We start from the raw sequence: 27,037 nt of genomic DNA on the forward strand, positions 1-27,037 counted from the left end.
TATTTTTAAAAATAAAGTTTATTGCAAGATATTCTGATTGATTTACTGATTCTGTTGGATATCTTAGTGCAGCTTCTTATCTAAATCTTAATGCATTTCAATCAACCAACTATTAATAAGGCTCTTTACATAGTAAACAAAACAAGATTCAGCCACAAAAACACATACAACTAAGTTTCCAGCAGTAAGAACATGTAAAAGAAAACTAAAGTTAAATCCCAGCAATAATTTTAGGCAATTTCCGAAGGCACGTATTAAGTAAATAAAACTATGTTATTACAGTCATTTAATTAATCACTTATCACATTCATCGTCATGTATATTATGAATATTTAAAACTTTGCAAAGCAAGGGTAGAGAGAACATGTGAACATTAAACATTCTAGGACAGTGGCCACATGGTGTAGGATGTCAATGTTTTAAGTTATTTAAGGTAGGCGGTTCTTTCAATTTCACTTGCCAATTTGCACAATTGCCACTATTTGTACTACTGGTAGACGCTAAACTGCATTTACTTGCATTTACCTTTACTATGCAATGCAAAGATCGATCGGTATGTCTGTATCATAAGGAATTATGAAACCATTTGTGACTTTATTACAAAAACAAATTCCTTATAGGAACTTTGTTTTAGAGACTTTGTGTTAATTTGTAGGCAAACATGTCAACATTCTACCATATACTTGCTTCTGGCAGTGCATGCTGAGCTGGAATTCCTTGTTTCAGAGCATGCTGAATTGTACTGAATTGTTCCGTCACATATAATTTGGATTGTAGCAGAGCATGTTAAGCTGAAGATTTTCATCCCAGTGGCGCAGCAGCAGGAACAGTTGTCTCGCAGCTGCCTTCAGTCCAGTCAGGTCTACACCCTCTGGAAGTGATTGACATTTGAGCCAGAAGTCTGCCTTGGCTGCCACAAGTTCCCACTCCACGAAAAAGCCTGCGCAGTGGTGCTCAAGCCATGCTAAAGCCACGGACGTTGCCCAGCTAGAACTCTCCACATCCAGCTGTGCCAGCTCTTCCCCCTGTCTCTCTGCCTCTTCATACATGTCTGTTTCAGAGCCACGACCACTATCAGCCTGTAGAACTCCCCCTGAAAGTTCAACAGAGCCCTCCTCTTTGATGAAGGGCTCTCCAAGCACAGTAAGAGGATCACTGGAATATGGTCGGCCTGAGATAGCATTAAGCGGCCGAGTGGTGCTCTGGTCATCCAGCCTGAAAGAGGCAATTGGATGAGTGGAGGAAGAAGAGATACAGTGGTAAGGGGGGCTTAAGCTGCTGCGGTGGATCAGGTAGGGAGAAGCTCGCTTCAGCCGATCCAGTGGGATGCGAATGCATTCAGAGAACGACTCGGACAGCAGGAAGGCACCCGAAGCATGCTGCAAGCGCAACTAAGGAGTCACAAAGACAGCAAGTTGTCCTTTGGTTATAGCAATTAGCATAAATTTCTCTAAATTGGATTTCTTAGTATGAATGCTGTAGATTCTCACCAGGGGCAGGTAGTCAGGAGATTTGGAGTTTGTCTGTGTTTCAAGTTCAGCAGACAGGCACTGTGGTTTAAGAGTGGTTTGCCTTCCTGAGCTGTGAGTAGGTCTCAATTTGCCAAAATTAAATCTGCCAACACACACATGTTGGGTCAGAGAGGGTTTCAGTATTCCCACAACCCACTTTTAAATACATTTTGTACAGAATTAAGAATAAGAATTAAATAATTTTCAATTACTATGGATAAAGTATAGAAAGTGGTTAAATTTACTAATATTCATAAGCATGTTTTTATTCTAGATTACAAAAGAGATACACAAAGATTTTTTTCTGATTTTTGTGGTCATAAATGGACTCAATACACAATATGTATGTGGCATTCTTATTGTTGTGCTTGTATTGATCTTTTTTTAAACAAAACTCGCAATGGTGGTATTTTATAGTTGGGGTCTTCAAAGTGCTCCTGAAATTGTTAGTTGATGACATTTATCAGATATGTAAGAACACTTGCATTTTAGCCCATTTTAGCGAATATTAGTAAGGTTTTAAACATTACGCTTTGTATAACCTGCACAACTTTGAAAGTTAGAAAATACATATGTTATACACAAATCATATACAGTACAGTGGAGGCTGGGGCATAGAGAAACGCTGGTATGCCACGAGCATTCTGTTTCATTGTTAAAACCGTAAATGTAAAATTTGCTATTTGTAATTGTATTCTATAGTAGAGTTTTGGGAATCATTTACCACAGCTGAGGTTTAAAAGTAGGTCCAACTCAATTAAACAAAGGGTACAAGATTGATTGAAATGGCTTCAGGCGATCAGGTAGGAACAAAGTCATTCAGAGTTCTTAACATCTTAAGTAGTCAATAAGAAATATAATATTATATATAATATAATATAATCTTTAATAATAATATTTTTCTTAGCAATCTTTATGGTTAGCATAATTCAGCATAAGTCTATAAATATTTCCACCTGGAGTTGAAGAAACTCTCCATAGACTTGCTTTCAATGGAACGTTGAGAGTGGGCTGAAGCAGCAGATGGACTGCTAGGACCCACACCTGACAAAAACAGATTCACTCCATATTTTAATGTATATTGTAATGAAAGTGTATATTTTTACACAAAACTAAATGGCAAAAATACAAATTAAATATTTTAGCTATTTCAAAGCTGTTTTCACTGGACTTAACCCAAATCAGTTTCAGTAATTCTTTACAAATTCCTTCCTGGCTGTGTCTCTCTAGTATCCCTAGATCTCTTACTCTTGATCTTTCTTCACTCATTTTTGTCTCACGTTCATTCACAATTTTTTTATTCACTGCTGCCCAAACTGTTCGGGAAATTGGGAGCATTTAAGAACATTTAATCAATTAAAGTGGTGAACTGCATCAGAAATCCAACAATATAGGTGTGCAAGCACACAACAATAAAAACAAAAACTGTTTTAAATGTAATGTATGCAGTTTTGCATGATTACCTGCAGAGCTGTGTGTGTCATGTGTCTCATCACTGTCTCTGTGGGATGGTCTGTGTCTAATTGAGTATTCCCTCTGTCTCCTGGAAACAGTTGTGTGTCTACTTCCAAAACGCACACCTTATATAACATAAACCAGGGTTACACATACCAATTACATAACACAAATATATTATAGGCACAGTGTTATGATCTTCAAAAATACAAAGACAGCATTTATAACAAGATCACAGACTGCAAAGAAACTCAGTCAATAAACATTGTCGATAAAAACTGTGTGCAAGGCTGTCACCCTAACCCTAACCCAAGAATTGTCACCAGAAAACACTGTATATACAGTAACCCTAGATCAGGATCAAACCAGGAAGTGTACACCAAGAAACAATCGGCTAATGTTTTATGGATGAACTAGACATTTAACATACAGTTTTTAAGCAAAAAGTGTTTTAATGTACAAAACCACAATATTCATTTAAAAAAGATTCCATGACAAGTAGGCACTAAGAATCAATCTGGTAGATACTTCCACTGTGCGACAAAGCAAGCAGTCTGAGTGCTAATTGTTGTGAGTATGGCCACATGGCTGATGTTAATTTAAGTTGCTAAGTATTAGTTGCAATATTGCTGTATCTGCAATATTAGCTTGTGCTGTGCAAGTGTGTATACCCATGCGTCGTATGTCTGTGGAGTCTGAAAACAATTTACGGGAGCTGGCATCAGTAGTACTGAAGGTCGTGTACATGGAGATGATTCCACAGCTCTTGCTGGTCTGAATGGCTTTCATTCGATATCGTTTGGAGGAACCTGCATTACAGAGATACATTCTAATTCTTAAAAAAAATAATAAAATAAAATACATTTACATTTCTTTTCTAGTAGTAGAGGTCCAGGTACTAGATTATTATAATAATTTCATAAAAGACATTTAATGACATTTCATCAGAAATAGTCTTAACTGACTTTACAAGTCTATATGACTGAAAAAAGTCAATAAATGTATTGTCTTTAAATGATTGTCCATATTTGATATCGTTTTCCTGCAGCTTCACTGCAAGCCTTGAACTTTCCATAGTGACAACAGAAACTCTGGAAAGTTTTTCCCTCTTTCTTTTGATTGTGCATGGTTAAGAGAGGAAATGTACATAAAATATTAAGTTAAATAAACAGAGCAAGGCTGATGTTGCACTGGACTGACAAATGTATAACAATATATAAACTAATAAATTAGTTGTTTATAGGACACAATACAGCAATATTGTTTTTTAGAGATTGGTCTATTGTCAGGCATTGTATACTGGCTACACTGGATGTACATAACCTCAGGTAACCACATTCACAAATCAGAATTAGATATATGCCTTTTGTGTCAGAGTGACTGCATCAAACCATTCACACTACATTATTTGGAATACTTTTACTGAAAATTTGTAAACTACAAATAGTTTTTTCTAGCATTTGCATTTAACTAATGAGTAGTTTAGGACCTCTTCCCCTTTTTCTTTGATTTCATTATATGACAGATCTTACATTTAACAAAACATTTTTGTAATACCTGGATACATGTTTACATACATTCTTCAATTCATTGGTCATTATTTATTTATTTATTTTGATTAAAGTCAAATCTTTAAACAGAACAAATTTATGAGAAGTCAAAATCCTTATGCAAGTCTGACTATCATCATATAATTGTGGTATTAACAAATAAAATATTTATTACACTATTTTTCAGATCACTCACATCTAAAAATACTCCCTCATTTCCTTTTCCAGTTATCTTTGCGTTTCTCTCACCATGCTCTATGTTTATCTCCTTTTCTGCCATGTTCTCGAAGTCTCGAATGACAGCGCGAGCAGCAAGATGGTGCACAATCTCATCGCAGATGTCTCGTGGAGCATCTTCAGAACTCCAGAGGGCACACAGGTCCATGTTGACTTCCCATGACATCGGCTTTGATCCCAGCAGGCCATGTATCACTGACCGACATGGCACCTGCACAACCTGATATTGAGTTTATTACAGTGGCTGTTTTTGTTGTGTGTTATTGCTTTAAAATTCCACTGTCCACTGTTAAAATATTTATGGACCATTTCAACGATGTAAACAATAACAAATGTGCGGTGATGAAACTGCATATGTCTGGTCCTAAAATATTTCCGGTAGCACGGAACTGTGTGTTGTATGTGTTGTTTGTTGTTGATTTTAAATAACAGTTGATATTCAGTTAGCCAGTATCCAGCCTTCAATTCTAAAACACTTTTAATTCTGACAGCAAGTTAGTTTCTGGTCTGAGAGAGCATGAACAGCATGGTACTAGTTTTAATTTTGATATTTTGAATTGCAAGAATAAAGAAACTGTTGCAATATCACTGTGTATCACTCCCGCCAATGTGGTTTCAATGAGCGTTAGCTAACCAGAAACGCCTAAGGACCAAAGAAGTCACTTCCTCACATGAATGAATGGCAGTTGAAATGGTGCATACAAATAACATTGAATTCAATTAGATTTTGATAAAAGCCTACAGGAGCAGCTGCAAATAGGGAATCAGGATCAGTGAAACCATCCCAATCCAATGGTGAAGCTGGGAAGAGAAGACCATCTGGTGAAGGAAACAGTGTTTTATGTTTATTCTGTGAATTAATTAAAAGATACCAGCAACCAAAAGATAATAGTTTAGTAAAAACATTTACATTCATGTTCATTTTGTGTGTCCAAACAAAGAAACCAACAAATATAATGATTCAATTGGTTTTGTCCTCTGTGTGTTATGTTTTGTAGTGTGTGTGCATGTGTGCTGGCTTACTTGAGTCTGTAAGAGACAGAGCTCCTTGTGGAATGCTGTGTGTCTCTGTATCACTCTCCTCCAGTCTGCCCCCCAATGCCTGCTCGAATGAGACTCTCTCCAGTGCCCTTCGTAGTCGGTGCATGTCGAGGTCACCCTGTGGTGAAGAAAAACTGCGGCCAGCCATAGCAGCACGAGCTAAGGCTTTCTGTCTGAGCACACACCCCTCACCATCAAATAGCCGGCCACCCTGAACATACACATGAACAATCACATTATGTTAACTTTAAATACTACTTTAAATACTGAAATCAGTGCTTTTTATGTTATGGCTAATCAGTGTATACACCAGATATAAACACACCACACAACTACACTTATATGGTTTTTGATATGTTTCTTTGTTTCACATTGGTTTGTAAAGCTAAACTGATAAAATAATAATCATTAAAAAATAATGAATCATTGTGCAGCAAGATTTAATAGTGAGTAGCATTGCTGTCTCAGTGCTAGGAGAACAGGCTCTTAACTACCGTTGGTTGTTAATGAGTGTATTAATGATGATTGTGTGTAGTAAGCATTTCGACAGATTCATCGCTGCCTCATGAGCTGTGTTCCCAGGACAGAATATTTATTTTCTCACCTTCCCAGACTCTGCCTCCACTGATGAGGTGATGTTTTGTTTCCATGATGTGTCCCAGCGTGTGAGATTATGAGTGTGTTGAGGCTGCACTCTCTCCAGGCCATGAGGAAGTGATGCAGCATCCATGCCAAGAGACAGGCACTCAGTTGGAGGAGAGAAGGAGGGAAACACACCCCTCTCACTGCCCAGAGAGCACCTTGTTAGGGTGTACTGTTCCTGAAAGTATGATGCCTGCTCCATCCGCCATCGCACATCGCTTGCAGTGTAGTCACCAGTGGCTTGTAATCAAACAAAATAAACTATTAGGTTAAGTGGGAATTAACAAAGAAATAATCAAGTACATATGTCATGACATCCTTTCAAATCTTTTTATGTGCCTGTATTACCAGAGATGGAAATGTGTTTTTGGGTTACCAGATTTGTGGTTTGAATGAATTTGGTTGAAAGGACATTTTAAAGTGTGTATTATTAGACATTACATTTCACAAGTAGAGATATTATTTTAGCAGTTTCCTTGTTGCTGATCATGATTGATGGTGATAAATGTATGTGCATAATCTGGTTTCTGTACATGTTGGCATCATGCATTTTCATATGGTTTATTAAAAAATGTTTTTGCGACTCTATGTGTCATCTTTTTATGATAGCTTTTGAATTACTGCACATTTGTGTTTTTAATATAATAAATGATAGAAACAAAACTTTTCTTGTTGCAAAAATAAGTTGTGCTGAATTGAGTGGTCTTTTTAGATTTGAGTAGCTCTATCCAGGGATTACTAGTGAATAAAATCCACCTCTCATCATAAACATGCAAATCTTACTATGGTCTAATATTATATATTATATAATATAATAAAATACACCAAATATTTTACATATATCAACTGAATCGTCCTGTTATATATATATGGAGTTTTACTCTAAAATAATGAATGAAAACGATCTCTTCTTCATCAATTTCTTTCACACAATTCACTATAAGTATTAAAATTAACATACTGTAGGTTAGTAATATAAACACACACTGCATAAGCTCTGTATAATAGGTATATTTTTCACCTAAATTGTCTGCGTGTTCTGTGATTGGAGCACAGGAAAACTCAGATGAGATTTCTTGTGAGTTTTCTCTCAGCATATCCTCAGTGTCTTCTTCATGCCCCAATTCTTTTCTTCCCTCTCTCTCAGGCATGAACACCAGTGGCTGCAGCAGTTCAGATGATCCAGGAGAAAGCTCAAACACTGACCCAAATGAACCATATGGCAAGGGCCTGTTGGCCTGATTCTTCACCTGCATACACACATACATACTTTTTTCAGTATGACTGTAATATCATATTTTACAATTTCAGTATAAACATAAAAATACTAAAATAAGATACTTGCCCCAATTTTTAAACAAGCATGGAAAAAAGTAATGCTCAGTTGTGTGATGGTCAATGTGTACTTCTGTTGACTCAAAAGTAAAACATTTTCTATTTGATGAATTGCTTTAGTTTCTTCATTTCAATTTACTGTGGCAATTCACAGGACATATACTACTGGTCGAAAGTTTTGACACTATCTCAGTCAGTAAACAAAAACATAAACAACCCAGCAATATTTTTATATTTTGGCACACTCATGGATATAAGGTAGTCACCTGGAATGATTTTCAGTTCACGTGTGTCTTTCAAGAGTTCATTTGTGACAATGTGCTTTAAACCAGCGGTCCCCAACCTTTTTCACGGACCGGTTTAATGTCAGACAATATTTTCACGGTGTGGCGTTTAAAGGCATTTAAAGGTGTGGCGGATAAATACAACAAAATAAAATAATACGGCCGGCAGAAAAACTGGTATTTTTTAAATATAATCATAAACATGAATCCACTGTGTTGTTTTTTGTTCATTTTGCTAGCTTAGGGGTTTCAATTTAGCGGTAATGTATTATTTTAAGAAGGTAGCAGATGTAGGTAAGACATGTGACCACCTGTGAAGAAAGCATGTGAAGAAAGCATCTTGACATGCATCAAGAGTGAGTCATAGACAAATGTGACAAGAACAAGACAATGACCCAAAACACACCTCTAGGTTATGTAAGACCTGTGTGTTCAAAAATGAGAGTGATGGAGTGCGGTGTCAGATGACCTGGCCTCCACAACCACCCAATGTAAAACCAGTTGAGATGGTCTGGGATGAGTTAGACTGGAGGCAAAAAGAAATAAAGAAAAAACCAATCCAGGTGACTAAATCATGGCTTAAACATATTCTAGGTCATTTAACATGTTTTTGTTTACTACATAAATCCATACATGTTCTTTTATAGTTTGGATATCTAGTATTAATGTACAATGGTGAAAGAAATGAAGAAAAACACGGAAGGAAAATATGCATCGAAACTGACAGGTAGCATTTATAATTACAATAAAGGGTGTTAGTTCATTTAGGGGGAAGAAAATGCTTTGGGAAAGCCTTGCGTTGTTGACGCTCTGAATCACGTGTGAAATCCGGCCAATAGGCAAGTCATAACGTCATCGGCGGGCAAAGTCGCGTAAACCAGGAAGCTAAAAAATGGTGATGATAGCGACATTAGCTTCTGTGTGTGAATCTGTGCAAGCAATGGCAAAGAAGCAAACAAACTTTCGCATGTGTGTCCCTCCTTGCCTCCGTTTCATTACAGGACACACACACATGAGCTTTGTGTTGTTTGCTTGGGAGTAGAGCATGCTCAATCGGCTCTCGAGAGAGACTATTGTCCCTGCTGTAGCCGCGTGGCTATGCACACTCTCCGCTCCTGGAGATCACTCTTCGAGAAGTGATCTCCCTCGCGGCTCAGGTCCCGCTCTCGCAGAGGTAAAGCGGCGCCGAAGGTCGTGGGTCTTGCAGGCCGACCTAGCAGAAGGCATGGACGCAGACGAGTCCTCTTCAGCCTCTTCTTCTAGGCCAAGCTCCTGTTTCCCAGGAAAAGCACTTGCGTGTTTTCTTCTCCCAGCGCATGCAACGCAGAGCTCCGGATCTCTTCCTCCGAGGAGGAAAACATTTTGGAAGCTGGGAAGCTCACAGACTCCTCACAGCCTGTGCTGTTCGAGGAGCTCCTGCAGGTAATGACGTGATCCGTGTCCAAGCTAGAGTTCGCTTGGCTGGGCAAGAAGCGGAAGCAACGCATTTCGAGTAAACTGGATGAGCGTTTCCTGCATCCCGCATCACAGCCTCCGCGTTGGGGCCTACCGTTTTTCCCAACAACGAGGTGTCCAGGTCCTGGAAGACCCCATATGTGGCCCGTGTTTTTTCCCGCAAACCTCGCTGTACGTGGACATAGTTGGGTTTAAGAAGTGCAGCTATGGGAAGATGCCCAGGGTCGAAGAGCTGGCTATCTCTCCCCAGATGTTGCATCGCTGAAGTCTCCGGTATTGCCTACTAGGCCGTTGAAAGGCACTTCGGCCTTAGTAGGCAAGGCTTACGCGGCAGTAGGTCAGGTCGCGGGTTGCCTCCACACGATGAGTGTAAGTCGGTCAATTTCAGCTTTAGTAACTAGAGAGAGGCATCTGTGGCTCACCCTGTCTGAGACAGGGACAGGACTTTTCTGCTGAAGGGCGGCGGTGCCCTTACCTCCTTGTCACCACCAGGAGGCCAGGCTGTTAGCTCCGCCACAAGATGTGCCTTGGAGTGCAGTTTTTCCCATCTCCACCCGAGAGGTTGCTGTGAATGGAGGGGACCCGCCGCCTCTCTGGAGGCTCCAACGGCTGCAGGGCACTGCCCCAGGCTTTCTGAGAGGGTTAGAAACCAGTGACAAGAGGCTGGTTCCCCGATCAGGTGTCTTGGCACAACCTTCCTTGGCACAACCTTCTTCCAGCGGGTGTCTCCCTCCATCTCCGCCTGAGAGAGGGGGGACCCGCTGCTTCTCAGGAGCCTCCAACGACTGCAGGGCATTGTTTTAGCCGCTCTGAGAGGGTCAGAGGCCAGCCCCAAGAGGCTGGTTCCCCTAAGAGATTTCCTGGCAGCTTGGGAAGATCAGCCAGACGTATCTCGGTGGGTCCTGCGAACGAAGAGAGAGGTTACCTGAGGACTTCAATTCAGTCCTCTCCTCCCCGGTTCAACGGGATGTGTCCCACCCTGGTGGGACCCAAGCAGGCTCTGGTCCTAGAGCAAGAATTATGCACCCTCCTGAGGAAAGGGGCCATCGAATTGCATGAAGGAGCTGGGGTTAAGACTGAATGCAGGAGGAGTGTGCTTTCTCTATTGCAGGGAACCACCTTCTTGGGCATAGTGTGGGACTCGACCGTGTTGCAGGAAGAATTGTCTCCCGCCTGGATTGCAGCCATTCTCACAGCAGTCGGTAGAGTAAGCAGCTCCAGAGGCTGCTGGGTCTCATGGCGGCAGCATCCAACGTGATCCCACTTGACCTCCTCCATATGAGACCTTTCCAGTGGTGGCTCAGTATTATCAAGATCTCGAGGCGAGCCCTTCGAACCTTAGATATATGGAGAGTCTCATGACTCATGGCTCATTCCTGTCATCGCATAATGCTAACGACAGACGCATCCCTCACGGGGTGGGGACGGGTCATGAGTGGCCGATCCGCCCAAGGTCAGTGGAACGAGCTACATCGTTCATGGCACATAAACTGCCTGGAGATGATGGCCGTGCTTTTAGCACTAAAACACTTCCTCCGAGACCTAAGAGATCGCCACGTGCTGGTCCGTACGGACAACACGTCAGTGGTCTCATACATCAACCACCAGGGGGGTTTCTAATCTCGCCCTCTGTACAGGCTGGCATGGCAGATCCTTCTGTGGTCCCAGGGGAAACTACTCTCGTTAAGAGCAGTTTACATCCCAGGCCGATTAAATCGGAGAGCAGACGCCCTTTCAAGACAAGGGCTGAGGCCTGGGAAAGGGAGGCTCCACCCTGAAGTGATCGGACAGATATGGCTGAGATATTACAGAGCCCTGGTGGATCTGTTTGCGACTCGGGAGACTTTGCACTGTCCCCTCTGGTTCTCTCTCTCTCACCCAGCCCCACTGGGGCTGGACGCCATGGTGCAGACGTGGCCGAGGCTACGCCTGGACACCTTCTCCCCTAGCGCTGCTCCCAGGAGTTCTGGAGAGAATCCACCAGGAAGGAGTATGTCTGGACCTGCTGTCACTCCTCGAGGGATCAGCAGGTCCAGACCTACTCCTGTGGGTCAGTCGCTGGGAAAACACCCTCTCGTGACATGTTTCCTACGCGGCACCCAGAGGCTGAGGCCCGGGATACAACCCAGAGTGCCTGTGTGATATTTAGCCGTTGTGTTGGCCGCTCTATCTGAGCCCCCCTTCAAGCCTTTGGCCAAGGTGGCCCTTAGGTACCTGTTGACTTAGAGCGTGGACAACGCGGGGCGTTCCCAAAGCGTTTCGATGCAGTGTCTCGGTACCTCAGGAAACTAGGGTTTCTTACGTAACCTAGAGACGATACTCATGTTTTAAAATACTATAAACTACAAAACTACAGCTAAAAAGCTGAAGTACTCACAATACTTTTTTCTGACATGTACTTAAGTGAAAGTAGCCATTACTGCTACCTGTTTTAGTGTTACACTGTTAACTGGACCTCATGTCAAATAAATATTAGAGCTGTCAATCGATTAAAATATTTAATCGCGATTGTTCGCATGAATGTCATTCCACGGCCGATTAATGAAGTGATACCGGATAAACTGTACCTCTTTTAACGTCTGTATCGATTACAAAATTAGAGAATATTTGTTTTTTTTGGAATTGGTTTATTGGACATTTTGAGCTCGCTCTTCATATATGTATTATGTCTATGAGGCAAGTATTCACTGAGATTCAGGTTGTTTTATTTATGTGTCTGTGACGGGTTACATAAATAACCGTTCAAGGCACATTTTGTGGCTTTTTTTTCTCAAAATGCTGAAACGAACCTAAATTACTATGTCTTCTTTGATCGTACAGATAAGAGCAATAAATTATTCAAATCTCTAAATGGTCTACTTTCATTTGGATACACCCATAATAACAACACAATGCTGTGCTTTTGTAAAATAAAGAAAACAGAGAGCGCACCATGAATGTTTTCTTTATTTTATGAAAGCACCGCGTTTTTTAGTATATGTACTTCTATTTAAGTATATAATGTGTGTGGTTTTGCCACCTCTGCCCTACAGGGATTGATAGCTTAACTGATTAACTAAAACGTTCACACGTTAACTAAGGTGTATTTAAGGTGGTTCTTGTTCATGCATGCATTAATAAGACTCATACCATACTTAGAGGCCAGATCCTTATTAATTTATTATTAGTACATGCCTTAAACACTCTGCAGTTCCTATTTAAGTTAACTCTGATATTAGAGCATTTTCCCCCATGTAAAGTAATTGTAAAGCAGTACTGTTTATTTTACTCTGACATACAAATGAATTGCTACAAACTGAAGTGACTGCAAATGCAAAACAGAATGCAGAACAGAACCAAGTTAACTGTCCCACTTCCTACTCTCCCATTGTATGTCTCTAATACACTTACATCATTCTTCTTAACTTTGAATGTGGAGACATCATAGAGAGTGCAAAAGCCAATCAAACGATTTCCTGGATAGAGTGGCGGGATCTCATTAGGTGAGAGGAGAGCCTCCATGTTGTCTGGCACATACCAGTCAATGCGCACATCGGTCAGCACAGGTTCCAAAGCTTTCTTCAGACACTTTATCAGCTGGAACAAGGCAATCATCTTCAATAAAATGCACATTTCACATGTAATCACATATGCCTGACATTGCTGAGATTTTAACATTCAACAAATCCTAACCCTCCCAAGTTATGGGTATTTATATTTTTATGGGTATTAATTTCTATGCTTCAATGCTTTATAAATTATTTTTATAAAAAAAATCTTGTTGTGTCTCCACTAGATGGCAGCTGTGATCTTTTACCTTTGGCTGCAGTCTCTCATCATCACAGAGAAACTCTGCTCTTCCTCCGGTCAGCTTGGCAACACCATGAAGGAGCCTCCTGCACGCCCTTGACCCTAGACCCAAGCCAAAACATCTACACACACACAGCTCAGTTACTCTATTTACGAAATAGAGTAAACTGATGAATTAGAACGAAAACTGTAGTGTATACATTTGTTTATTGTAGTGTAATTTAAAGTCAGTAAATTCTTCTGATGCTGATGCATGCACATATTATATACTGTATATATATTTTACTTATCTATCTATCTATCTATCTATCTATCTATCTATCTATCTATCTATCTATCTATCTATCTATCTATCTATCTATCTATCTATCTATCTATCTATCTATCTATCTATCTATCTATCTATCTTCAAAGGCTAAAGCCCTACTGGTCACACATACACATAGTTTGTGATTAAGTCTTCAGTATTCTTTTGGAAAAAAACAGGGCCATTTCACTAATTAAATGTCTAAGGAGAACAGGTGCCTGAGATATGTGCACTGCTTAGAATTCAGCTCATGTCTGTTTGGATTGTATGCTCTTAATGTCCTGAGTGCACATAAATACTGGCTCTGTTTAGAGAGACAGCCAATGTCCCCTCCCCACCACTAAAATTATCATTACACAATGACTCATCTAAGACAGTAAAATAAATAACACTTTATGAATACTTAATATGCTCACTGATGTTTTTTTGAGAAATATGGAGAGAAAAAACAACATCAGAAAAACACAGTATGTGCATGGAATACAAGATTTCTGCATTTGTGGATTTTGTGAAATAGCTTATAGTAATTTTTTTTAAAACAGTGTGCACATATACAATGCTCACATACAGTAAATTACATTGGCATAAGCATTAAATGACAATATGTGAAATAAATTGTGAATCTGTGTGTAACACTATACATTTACACTATTCATTTAATCTGCCATCATAGATGTTACATATATCTCTGTACATACAGAGAAACTTTGCATATATCTAAAAGTCATTGTCTGTACAATATTTCCTTTTCCACTCTCCTCCTGTCTCTACTATGTGTTTTTAAAAGAGACCTACCAAGTACCGTGATACAACACAAAAATCTTTTTTAAGTTATCCTGAAAATACTTTTTTTTCTCTATTGCCTCATCTATCTCACAATCTCCCTAATAGAACCAACCAAAGCAACAATAATCGAAAAGTTTTGTTAACTTTTGCTTCCGCTTGGATTATGCAAAGGGAAGTGAACTTTATAAAAAACTGTTTGAGGACATACTTTGGTTAAAGTGAGAACTTGTTATTATTTTTCTTAAGTTATATTTACTTGTACAAGCTATATTTTCAACAAAAGGGATATTTGCTGAGTTGCTTTTGTCAGTAACTGCCATTCTTTTTATGATATAATCTCACATTATTTATCAGGTGTAACTTGGATGGTGGAAGTGTTATATATTTATCTACAAGTGTTTGCTGAATGTTACGTTTTAGTTACTTGGTGTGGCAAGTATTTATGATTTAGGTGTTACCTGGCATTACAGGTGTTCCTTCTGACAATTTCCAGAACTTGGCCAACATTGGAGAGTGAGCCATCTGTGAGGATGAAAAGCTGTCGAGGGCAGCTTCGATGAGCAGGTTGATGGTACACCCAGGACAGTGCCTCCAGCAGGTTACTGCCACCCAGATCTGCATGCAACTTCTGTACATAATCTAGCACCTGGGCCATAACAATCTTTAGAATAAAGACAGAGATGATGATTTTATTTGTATTAATTATAAATTCAGACTGTTTAATCAATTACTTACATAGTTCAGCCAGACATAAAGAGTGTGCTGCCACAGTTTCACTACTTTCAGGACAGTTTAATAGTTACTGAATCAAAAATGTTACACTACAAACTGTTGAAGAATATACACTGATCAACCATAACATTACAAACCACTTGCCTAACATCATGTAGGTCTCTCTTGTTCCACTAAAATAGCTCTGATTTATGGAGCCATGGACTCCACAAGATCTCTATAGATGTGCTGTGGTAAAGGCAGATCCTTTAAGTCCTGTAAGGAGCAAGTTGTTTTCCCAATATATCACAGTTCTTTGTCTTGCAAGTCACACAGATGCTTTCCTGGATTAAGATCTAGAAATATGGGAGGCCAAGCCAACGCCTTCAACTCTATGTTATGTTGCTGTTAAAAGGCTACTGCCATTAGAGAATTCCGTTTCCCGCAACAAGCTTAGATAGATGGTACATGTCAAACTAACATTCACATGACTGCCAGAAACCTTTATTTCCCAAAAGGACACTGCTTAGAACATTACACTGTCTCTGCCAGCTTGCCTACTTCCTATATTGCCAGCTAATCCCCAGATAAGCGATGCACATGCACCCAGCTGTCCACATGATCTAAAGGGAAACTTGATTAAACACACCAGGTCACCGTCTTCCATTGCTCTATAGTCCACTTTTAGTGTTTACTAACCACTGCTTGCTGAAAACACCACACAAGACCTGCTATTTTTGAGATGCCCGGACCCAGTCATCTAACCATCACAATTTTGTCTTGGTCCAAGTGGTCAGATTCTTACACTTGCCTATTATAAACAGGTGCCATTGTAAAAAAAAAAAAATATAATCAATTGTATTCACTTTATCTGTCAGAGTCAAAGTTATATTTTTTTATGGTTATAGTTTTCATAGTCTTTATGACTAAAAAAATACAGTGTGAGACATTTCTTTTACTTGCCAGATGGAGCTTTTCATGATTTCTTACACACATTATCTGATTGTCAATCTGTCATTTTTAGGAGCTCTTGCAGACACAAAAGGTAATGCCACCACTGAATGTATTGTGAAAGAACTAGAAATGTAATAGTGATGATACTCACATGACTACTGAAAGCACTTTTTGTTGTGAACAGGGGTTAGCATGAGCACTCTGACCAGTCCGCCGATATGCAGCAAGCAAGCTACGATGTACTGTTCTTTTATTTTCAGCAATTCATGCACCAGTTGTGGGATCAGACCTGACATGCAACCCTTCACTTTGCACACACATCAGTGAGCCTTGGGCACACATGGGCTTCTCACAAGTTTACCATTTGTTCCTCCTTGGACCATTTTTGGTACGCACTAACCACTGCATACCTGGAACACCAGATAAGACCTACCAGTTTCAAAATACTCTGATTTAGTTGTCTAGCCATCACAAGGGCCATTGTATCGAGATAATCAATATATTTGCTTAACCTATTGGAACAAGCGTTTCAATGTTATGGCTGAGCTGTTGATGGCAATGTATTATGTGGGATGCTTTTTTTTACATAGGTAGTGATTCTGTTGAACAGCAGCACAAAGGTAGCCAGACATAACAATGCATAATACATATCTCTACTTTTTCCTTTCACTCACAATTTATATTTCTTTATCAGGTTAAACTGTATAAATTGTGACATGGCAAAGTGTAAAAAATAAATCAACAAATGTTTTTATACAGGTAAATGAGGTTTAAATCAATAAAACAATTTCTCAAATAGAAGTTCATTTAACAGCTATATGTATCTAGGCAGGTTAATTTTGTAGGAAAAGCATTAAACAGTGTAGTCAAGCTGTTTTTTTTTTTTGGCTAATACATGATGCAAAATGTCAAATAGAAAACCATATGGCTGTACGACTTTAACCCTGGAGCAGCTAAAACCTGATACTGCACTGCCATGGAAACCTGCTGTACTAACAAGGACATGGACTCTTATCAGCATGAAAGGTTGCCTGCAGATAAATGACCATCACACACACACACACACACACACACACACACACACACACACACACACACACACTAAGAACAACACTCAGTAGACATTATCATAGCTTAAGGTAACCTCTTTTGGCTTTGTGAGTAAAGTTGAGTTAAGTGACTGCTTTACTCTGTTAAATGATGATCTAAAAACCTTACAAATTTTAATTTACTTATATTTATCCTCCTATTTATCTTCATTAACTGTCTTATATTAACATTTGATAGCATGGAATTTATCTGGATCAAGCTAATAAATTCTCTGTGGTATTAGAAAGTACATAAAGTTCTACTTAATAGAAATTTAAATGTAAGAGGACCTAAAATTACAGCGTTGTTTCATACAGCCGTCTTCAACAACTCTCCTGCCTATCTTCTGTAATTTTAGTATATATGGAAGAAGTAAGCACTTACATCAGTACAGGGCTTGCTGGAGGCATATAGGGGCTTTATAATGGTGCCAAAGCCAGCAATGTTAATCACCGTGCTACTTGGAAGGCTCTTAATGGCCACCAGCATACCTTCCTGAGTAAGATGGGAGATGAGTGGTTGAGATTATCAGGTAAGTTTGGAAAACATTCAAAACAGTGAGATTTATTCATTCATGTAAAACAAAATAGTTTTACATTTAGGAGAAAAATTTCCTCACTCTGATCTTGTTGATGTTGTGCTGTGTCATGTTTCTACTGCAGTTAATTAAGAACAGAAGCTCTCGGCTGGCCTGTTGAAGCTCCACTGGCTCGGACAAGAGATCTGGACAAAAGTTCAGCATCAGTACTGGGTTGTTCAGCACATCCTTGTGGTAACGCTTTCTTACAAACTCCAGCTGATGATCAAAGATGGTCGTTAATCACTGCATGAGACCCAGGCTTAAGACAGTATTTTTAATGTAAAACTACAAAGTGATGTGCTAATAGCTGTAAACAAGACAAATAATAGTTTTTTATTTGTATAGTGACCTGTCAAAATGTAAAAACTCAAGAAAACTTTACATATAAATAATAAAGTAAAATCTTACTTTTTTTTCAGGTTCTGCTTCTTTATGGACCCGACGAATGAAATCACGGCGGGTACTAATTAGCTGTTCATACTGGCTGAAGGTAAGTCGGCCCCTCTCCAAGATGATCAATGGGTTGTGAGGCTCTGTCAATAACATCAACATTGTTTAATTTATACTGTGAATTTAAAATATGATTTGTCAAGCTTTGCTTTCTAATGCAACTCCCCCAAGACACCACTATTACAATCCAGAACATAACTAGAGGTTAAATCAAAACTGCCTAAACAAATAAGGCTCATAATTCACATTGTATGCTGTAAATTATATACTGTAAGTTTCCAGTGGCCATGACAAGTCCTATGTAGAGTTTGTGGTCACTAAACCTTTTTGTGCTGATTTTGTTGTATGTTTTGGATTTTGACCTATGTTTTACTTTATATTTATACCCCTGTAAAACAGGAAGTCATGGTTAAACAACTTCCTGTTCTTAATTGCCCAGGTGTACTAAAAAATTCACCAGGCAATATACTGTACATAAAATATATTTTACTCAAATTAATTCATACGGGTGCCAACAATTGTGTCATACCTACATTTAACAATTATTTTTTTTTTTTATAAAATTCTGTTGTGTTTTCAATTGTTGGACATCCATGACAGCAGAATATATTTGTTAATTATTTTGGGTTCTACAATCAAAAGGTTAAATAAATAAAGACCAACTGCATATTGTAATTGTGTGTCTCTAAGTGGCTTTCCTCACCACTCAGGTGCAAGATGATTTCCAAGTGCCGATCATAAGGGTGCTCCTCTGCAAGGGTGATGTAGGTAGCAGAGGCAGACTGAGCACTGGGGTCTGCATCCGCTCGCAATGCATGGGTTGGGCTTTCAAGACCTGAGTTGAACCAGTAGAACCAGATACGTAGGGTTGGAGACACAAAATTCACGGTTCGGTACGTACCTCGGTTTTTAAGTCACGGTTCATTTTCAGTACAGTTAAGGGGAAGAAATGCAAAACATAAAATTGCTTGTAATTGTGTATTAACGCTTTAGTTTATTATTATTAATATTTGTAATAATCAACTTTTGAACAGTTCAAAATTTTAAAACAATTTTAAATAAAATGCCGGCTTGGTTAAATAATATATTAAATGAATGCAATACACTTCTTTTATTATATTGATTAAATTGAGTAATTAATTACATAAATTGATTTCATAAAATTAAATAAATGGTAAATGTTTTATTAAATAGTTTACATTTGTTAGACCCCATTTAGGTCATACAGATGTGTATGTGAGTGTGTGTGTTTTTTTTTTTTCATTTAATTATTGAACTTTTCCTTCCATCCTTCATTCATTCAGTCCCTTGATATGCAGAATTGTCAGGATTTTCAGGATTTTAAGGAAAATTCTTGAAGCTAGACATAGAAAACGTGTATACTATATATTATATATATATATATATATATATATATATATATATATATATATATATATATATATATATATATATTGAATTAAATCAATTTACTTTGTGCCAATGTATTTATTTTTTATATTATTTTATATATTATTTTTACCAAGCAGACATTTTATTTAAGTGTTTAAAAATTTGAACCGATGTTCACAATTGTTAATTATTAATTATTAATTGTTAGTTATTAATAATAAACCGTTATTAAAAAAAAACCCACAAGCAATTTAAAGTCTTGCATTTCTTCCCCATAACCATACCGAAATTTAACCAAACCATTACTCAAAACCGAGGTACGTACCAAACCATGAATTTTGTGTACCGTCACACCCCTCATATGTATATATGTAATATATGTAAAATAGACAGGACATAAAAACAGATGAAGTATTGCCAAACAGCTGTAAGTGTATATTCAGAAGTTTCTACTGAAACTGATGTCAGTTGAAGATGAATTGATATTTTTGCATTCCTTGAAAGTCAAAGTCAATATCTTTCATAATACCTCTTTAATTAGTGTGGCAAAATGCAAATCGCCTTCGTGACAGGAATGTGGGCTTGAACCTGGTATTCATCTGATTTAAAGCAGATAATTGTTATATCAGTATCCAGCATATTCTACCATGTGTAAAATCACAAATCTGGAATCTGATATGAATGGTAAACAATGTGGTGATTTGATTAGAAACATACAAGTTTAGACTACTAATTTACAGAATATGAAAGCTTGACCAGTAGTTAGTTTACTGCATTTATTAATTCAGGAAATAAAGTAAGCTTCTTTGTCATGTGACAGTTACATAAACAAAAGCAGACCAAAGACTGCTTAAAAGGACCATGGAAGACAAGTTAATTCATGCATTTGAATGAGCCAAATAACATTAGCGCAAATGCAGCAGCCTATTAAAGAATAGAGCTGTAGAAAACCCCAGCAGTTTCATACAGCTTAAGGTACCTTTACATACAGTCACAGACAAAGATGCGCTATCAGTGGCTGCATATTATTTTCTATTTCTATTTACAACAGCATAGCAGTTGCACTAAATACACGATACACTGGCATCTTAATTTGAGTTGAATCCTTCACCCATTATGCCTGAACAGCTGCCAAACTCATTGTGTGGCACGATCATCTAGTCAAGTGGCTAGGCCACAATGTGCTAAGGTTACAATTAAAACTGAGACTTTGAGGGTAAAGTTGCACTGCATTTAATCTGTATATAGAAAATATGATATGCTAGTTTGTAAAACACATGATATATTGGTTCGTAAAAAGATTTATTACCAAATGCTAAACTTGCAAATGTCCCATAACAAAATAGCCACAGCAATAGATGTAATAACTAAACTTGTGAGTGATAAAGTTTCATGCCAGAAAAAGGCATGATTAAAGCACAATTTACTGAAATTGATAGTGAGGGACCATCTGGAGCTTGATAATAAGCAAGTGATACTGAGGACTGTCTGCTGGAAATCATTTACAGTTTCATTGTTGGTCACTGGACTCAGCTGTTATGGGCAATAAATCATATGGACTTCAATTGTTTAGAACATAACCATATATGTATTCAGTTTGACACGTCAGCATCTTTTTCCATGAAATTCTTTATAAAAAGCATAAGGCTTATTCACTATGTGGGTCAATACCCTGGGTGATGCATTTTTACTTTTGAAGTGAATCATTATGTCAGTGGTAATTTACATTTAAACAACACTATAATAGAACATAATAAAAAAATTATAACAACTGTATTATAAATATGATGGGGTTATTTATGGTTTTTTTTCCTCTAGCCATAGAATGAAGTCTCTTCCTCATAATGGCACTAAAGTGTTTGTATTTAAGTTTCGCAAGTCATATACCTGGATAATGTAAGCTGCTAAATGCAATGTTAATATAAATGTTACCTGCAAGTAGACAGGCCCCTCGAACAAGCAGCTGAAAGTTGAGCTCATAAGGGGCTTGGTTGGTTGCAGGGCTAGAGAATAATGAGTGAACGCAATGCTCATTCATTTCCAGCATCTTTTCCTGTTTACCAGAAACACTCCCAAAACACCTTGTTGCACTTAAGTGGAGATGGTAAAAAATGTAAAAGAAAAAGAGGAAGCCTGAGGGTAGTTGTTATTATCAAGGATACATACAAAATATATTTTAATATATGCTACAGGAATGTTTTTAATATCAGTTTAATAATATGCAACTTTGATGAATCTTGATCATTACAATCTTGAAAGTTGCTTATTCACACATATTTGGATACAAACTAAAATTCAAACAACAACAGCAACAAATAAGTAAACCTTCACCTTGTTTCATTTGATCTCCCTCCATTTTCACCTTTGGCAGGTTGTAGTCTATCTCTTACTATAGGTGTGAGCACGGTAGGATAGATCAGATGTATAGCTCCATTTTCTAAAGTGGAGAGTTCCAGAGTGGTACTGATTACAATAGACACCACCTCCATGGGAGAGATGATCCCTGTTCCTGTGATGAAATTGGTTCTCTCCAGATCCTCATCCAGCAGCAAATGGCCTAAATACAGACACACAAATTTAGAAGGATCCTGGATCCCTAATCAAAGGTAATACAAACACAACAAATGTATGGATTATTACAATATAGCAATTTACAAATACTTTTATTTGTGTGCATGAATTTCAATAAAAGTCTATAATCCTCTTGTAATAAATAAATTGAGTAAGTTATAATAACTGTTTAGAATGCATTCCTTTAGATTACTTGTTTTACTATAAAAACTACAAAAACAAACAAACAAACATGTAAACAAAGTACTTTTTCACCACAAATGGACCGGACCTAAATTACGCTTTTAGTATTGGGTTAGCATTAAGATCAGCCTCCTATTTTGCATTTGCCCAAAATCTCTGACACTGCTCTGTTGCTGCAGGGAGTAATTCAATTGTCCCACAGTGAATGGCCAAATCCAACAGTCCTGTGTTGACTAGTAAGATGAATGCAGTGTCTACATTTGATGTTTACCCAGTTCCCCAAACTGACAAAAGAGCCAAGACCAAAAAGGGGGTGTAACGTTTCTTAAGGCTGGCTATGTTCTTCATTTCCTCTATTGGCATTGGGAAGAGTTGGTGTCAGACTCCTGGGTTGAGTTGTCAAGTGCTATTTTGTGAATTTGAGATTACCATCCATACCAGAAGTGAATGGCAAGGATCTAATAATGTCAGATCTCAAATGATGCAGCCCTGTGTCTCTCTCACCGTTGGAACACTGTATGTCCTGGCTTGTCTCACCACAGCAGGCCCACTCCTTCCCATGAACGCCTGAAACTGGGGAGCAGTCAGGGCAGTGGTCCTCCAGCTTCCCTCGACTCTGGACCTCTATACTCAGAAGCCTTCCAGAAAGTATAGCCTCAAATCCCACCACCACCTCTCGTTCACCCAATGGGTACACAAACACTCCTATACCACAAGTAAACAACAAATCACACTGCAGAAAATACACATTGTTAAAGATGTATGAAGAAATTTGTTTGATAAGAGAGTGCCATGTGTCCTGCTCTAAATTTCTTAAATCATGAAGGACTTGGTCTTAGCTGCAAAGTTGCTTAAGGTGTAGCTGAGACAAAGACTTTGAGAACCACTGCTACAGTGATATGTTGGTACTACACAATGCAGATTGTAAATCTTCTATTCTTTGATCTTATGAAGGGTTAGTTATTAATTCATGACTAAAGCATATTCCAAAAACATACAGTCAGGCCCATGAACATTTGGACCTGATAAATGTAATGCGTATTTATCTTTATACCACAGTGTATTGTTATATCAATTATAATTAAACAATTTACAAAGCACATTGTTCTTTTTCAAGATTATTAATATTAAAATGTGGTGTACAGTGTATGAATTATATTACTTTTTATATGTAGTACTGCTTTAGAGGTAGTCAAAATGAATGCACATTTGGCTGCTTAGCAGTTTCATGGCCAGTTAATGTGTATTTGGTGTGTATGCTTAGTGTGTATTTCCTCATTATTTCTCTTGAATGTAAGCAAATAAAAAGTCTTAAATTGAGTTTTAAAGGTCAAGAAACTCTCCAGTATGTAGGGTTCAAAGTCAACAACCAAGAGAGAATTTCAGATCATCATGATGTAAACGACTATAAGCCCCAAAATCAAGAAGACCAGAGTTTGCTAAAAATGCATCTTTTAAAAAAGACCTGTAGAGTTCCTAACCAACATCATCTGACAAAGATCAACTGAAACCAGAATGATGGGAAAAAAAATTATAAGCCCTTGAAAAGGGGGGCTGCATATGTAAAGTGTTGTAATTTATCCACTCACTATTTACCATATTCATTATTTATCAACTTATTTAATTTGAATTCTATTATACAGTATAGGAGCTAAAATAACTAATTTGTAAAATTCTTAAGTATTTGCTGACCTTTGCTAATGTATATTACAATGAAAATGTGTATATACCTTCCACAGGTTTGGGGTCAGGGTTAGTGTATGTCAAGTGTGCTGTGATTCCCAGAGAACAGCCATTGGCACATGATGTGATGCGAGAGCTCTTCAGGAGCAGTGGTTCCCATGTGTCACGGTTTCTCAAGCCTGGCATCTTCCTTTTGTACACACATGTATAAGGACTGTAGTTATAAAGTTATATGAAAGACCAAGTAAAAACACACTGATTTATGCATCCATTCATTATTTTTATATTTATCATTAGTAAACTCTTTATACTACACAAGTCTACAGTTTAAAATTACTGGATAACAAGCAGTGATAAGTCAACAGTGCTAAATCTGGCACTAAGCACACACACATTTCCACATTTGTTCGCATTTACCCTGAATTCAGGCTGGATGTGTTACCTCAAGGTCATTTCAAGCTTTAGTTCATCCATATTATATGATTCTTGGCTGTGTTTCAGTGTGAGCTACTAGCAACATGAAGAATAACAGTGCACTTAATTTCTAATGCAAAATTGTGTATCTTTGGCATTCAAGGTCCAGTTATGAGTAGATTAATTTACATTTCTGGTATATTTTTTACGTTTTGTTTAAAGTATAATATTTAATGAAATAAGTCTATTTCAAGAGCTACCACACCCAAAATGCACCTGGACTGAAGCTATACTGTTTTTTATTAAGTTGGAACTTAATGAGGATGTCACACAACATGTAACCTGCCACTACACTAGACACTTAACATGGAACATCTGGAGTGAAATGGCTTTCAATGGGCAATTTATCAAAACCTCTTGTAAAAGTTTTAAAGTTGTAATAAATTTTATAACAGCAATATAATACATTTGACAAATATTCTGACAATAACAAACGTTCTGAATTAATGGGCTCGGGGTTAATGAACTTGAGGTAACCACATCTATCCAAGAATCTCCATCAGGACATGTGCCCAGCAACCCAAAGGCAGAGATGATTGCAATGGCAATGTTCATGTAAATCATTTACAGACAAAACACGTACAAACACAGGCAGCTTAGTGCAGCAATTATGTCAATATAATATTGTTAATGAATTTCTGTTTCATTGTTTGAATACCTTTAATAATAATACTGCAAACATATAAAAAATAAATAAATACATACGTTTTTAGATACCCATTCTTATTTTAGTATAGACACATACAGCAGACACATAAACCATGTTGTTAAAACAGTCAGTACAGTCCAACTTTCTTTAGTGACATGTGTGTGTGCAAATGTGCTAGTCAGCAGTGTTTGTTTTCTGCTAATGGCCTACGTGTAACCTGTCTAAGTGGCCTAACACCTGCTACCTGAACAGTGAGTCTCTTCGCTGAGATTTACTGCATGCATTGTAAACATTACATGCATGTACACTTTAATTGTTTTCAATAAATATTTGACAAAAAATTGTTTATATATATATATATATATATATATATATATATATATATATATATATATATATATATATATAGCCTTGTTTCCATGATGGAGGTTGCACAGTAAATGAATGCACCTGAGGTTTCTGCCAGTTCTCTGCTATTTGAAACTAATGTAATGAAAATAAAAATTAATAAATAAGCATGTACAAAGAAACATGGGCTGGTAGAGGGTCAGTTTGTCAGCAAACAAGTCCAGTGCACAATCCAAGACCTATAAGGCTGGCACAGAAAGCATTATTGCGCTCATTGTTATTTTAATCCTGGGGCTTAAATTTAGAAGGATGGTATAGGATTAGATATTCACAGTTCGAGTCACTGAGAGGTGAACTTGGGAGACAGGAGAAACAAAATTACATGAAAAACATGTGGAAGCAAAACAGAGCATAAACTGTATGGTGAGATTAGAGACACTTCCACATTGGTAGGTGAACTGATCTGGCAGTGAGTGACTGAAGAACCAGGGATTTTAGGGACTGCAGGCTGATGCAATGATGAGGAGCAGGTGCATTTGCTGATTCAATCAGGAAGATGAGCAGACACACACACACACACACACACACACAAAATAAAGCATGGGAGATACAAACACAGAAAAAACAATAAAGAGAAGAAAGCAGAGAAACACAGGGAAATTAAGAAAACAGGAACCTAATCGCAGACCATCACAAGCTTGTGTTCATACATGTTTTGTGATTCATAGTCAGCTATCTAGCAAAACTATTGCTAGACAGCTATCTTGTTGGCTCTCTAGCAAAAGCTCACTAAATATCACCCTAAGCATTATACTAATGGGCTATAGCAGCACTTAAATACAGTAGTGTGCAAAAGTTTTAGACAGTCGCTGTGTAAGAGCTTAAAACTAGGTGAGGAAACCAAACTCTGCTACTAAGGTGAAGTTGTGGAAGACAGTTTCTGGAATATTTGTTTAATTCAGAGATTTTGGTTACTCCTGTAGCACTTATTCATATAAACTGCAGATGACTCAGCACTTAAAAAGCGAGGCATTTTATTACTAAATTAAATGAATATCCAATAATCCAATTCGGACAATTGTGTTAAAGCAAAATAAAAATTTACATTACTCGGAACAAGCATTTTACAGCTAAATGACTCTGAATACAAAATATAAAACGCAAAATAAAATGTATGTATCGTTATTACTTTTCTTCCCTTTTTATTTTTTAAAGACAATTACACGTGCAATCGTAGGCCTACAGTATGAATACGTTCCGGTCTCACATTTTATTAAGAGCGACTGCAGATGTGCAACTTCTCCGTGCATTACGGATCATAAAATCATTTGAATTCCAGTTTAATAAATGTAAGTTCGCGGGCTGTGGGAAAAGGTTTCCATTCGTTTTGATCAATTGCCTCTCGTTAGAACATGTGTAAGGATGACTGGGATGGATAAAACAGTGTTCCCACTTACCTGGTTTTCTCGGGTAGAGGCTCCGCTTCTCAGAGTCGTGCTGCAGGTGGCTGCTTTTGTTGCGCATCTCTCGGTGGCTGGAGGCGCGCGGAACACTCGCTTCG

At 37.9% G+C, this 27,037-nt stretch overlaps 1 protein-coding gene across 3 annotated transcripts; it reads right to left on the reverse strand.

Annotated features, from left to right (window-relative positions):
• vwa5b2 (von Willebrand factor A domain containing 5B2) lies at positions 1-27,037 on the reverse strand. 3 transcript variants are annotated; one of them, XM_046876170.1, is made up of 22 exons: positions 26,934-27,037; positions 24,053-24,195; positions 22,827-23,027; positions 21,900-22,125; positions 21,501-21,658; positions 18,880-19,011; positions 18,135-18,259; positions 17,766-17,942; positions 17,531-17,641; positions 14,851-15,053; positions 13,307-13,421; positions 12,901-13,086; positions 7,458-7,686; positions 6,399-6,676; positions 5,777-6,005; positions 5,496-5,572; positions 4,766-4,964; positions 3,638-3,775; positions 2,975-3,091; positions 2,468-2,555; positions 1,491-1,614; positions 1-1,391 (listed from the first exon to the last, which is right to left on the reverse strand). In XM_046876170.1, exons 2-22 carry the CDS (start codon positions 24,189-24,191, stop codon positions 756-758), a joined length of 3,888 nt encoding a protein of 1,295 aa, XP_046732126.1. In that variant the 5' UTR covers positions 24,192-24,195; positions 26,934-27,037; the 3' UTR covers positions 1-755. The 3 variants fall into 3 exon arrangements, with proteins under 3 accessions (XP_046732126.1, XP_046732127.1, XP_046732125.1); XM_046876171.1 differs by having other exon boundaries at positions 3,677-3,775; positions 4,766-4,973; XM_046876169.1 differs by having other exon boundaries at positions 4,766-4,973.

Source organism: Silurus meridionalis, chromosome 20 (assembly GCF_014805685.1).
Source record: "Silurus meridionalis isolate SWU-2019-XX chromosome 20, ASM1480568v1, whole genome shotgun sequence".
Taxonomy (NCBI): Eukaryota; Metazoa; Chordata; class Actinopteri; order Siluriformes; family Siluridae; genus Silurus; species Silurus meridionalis.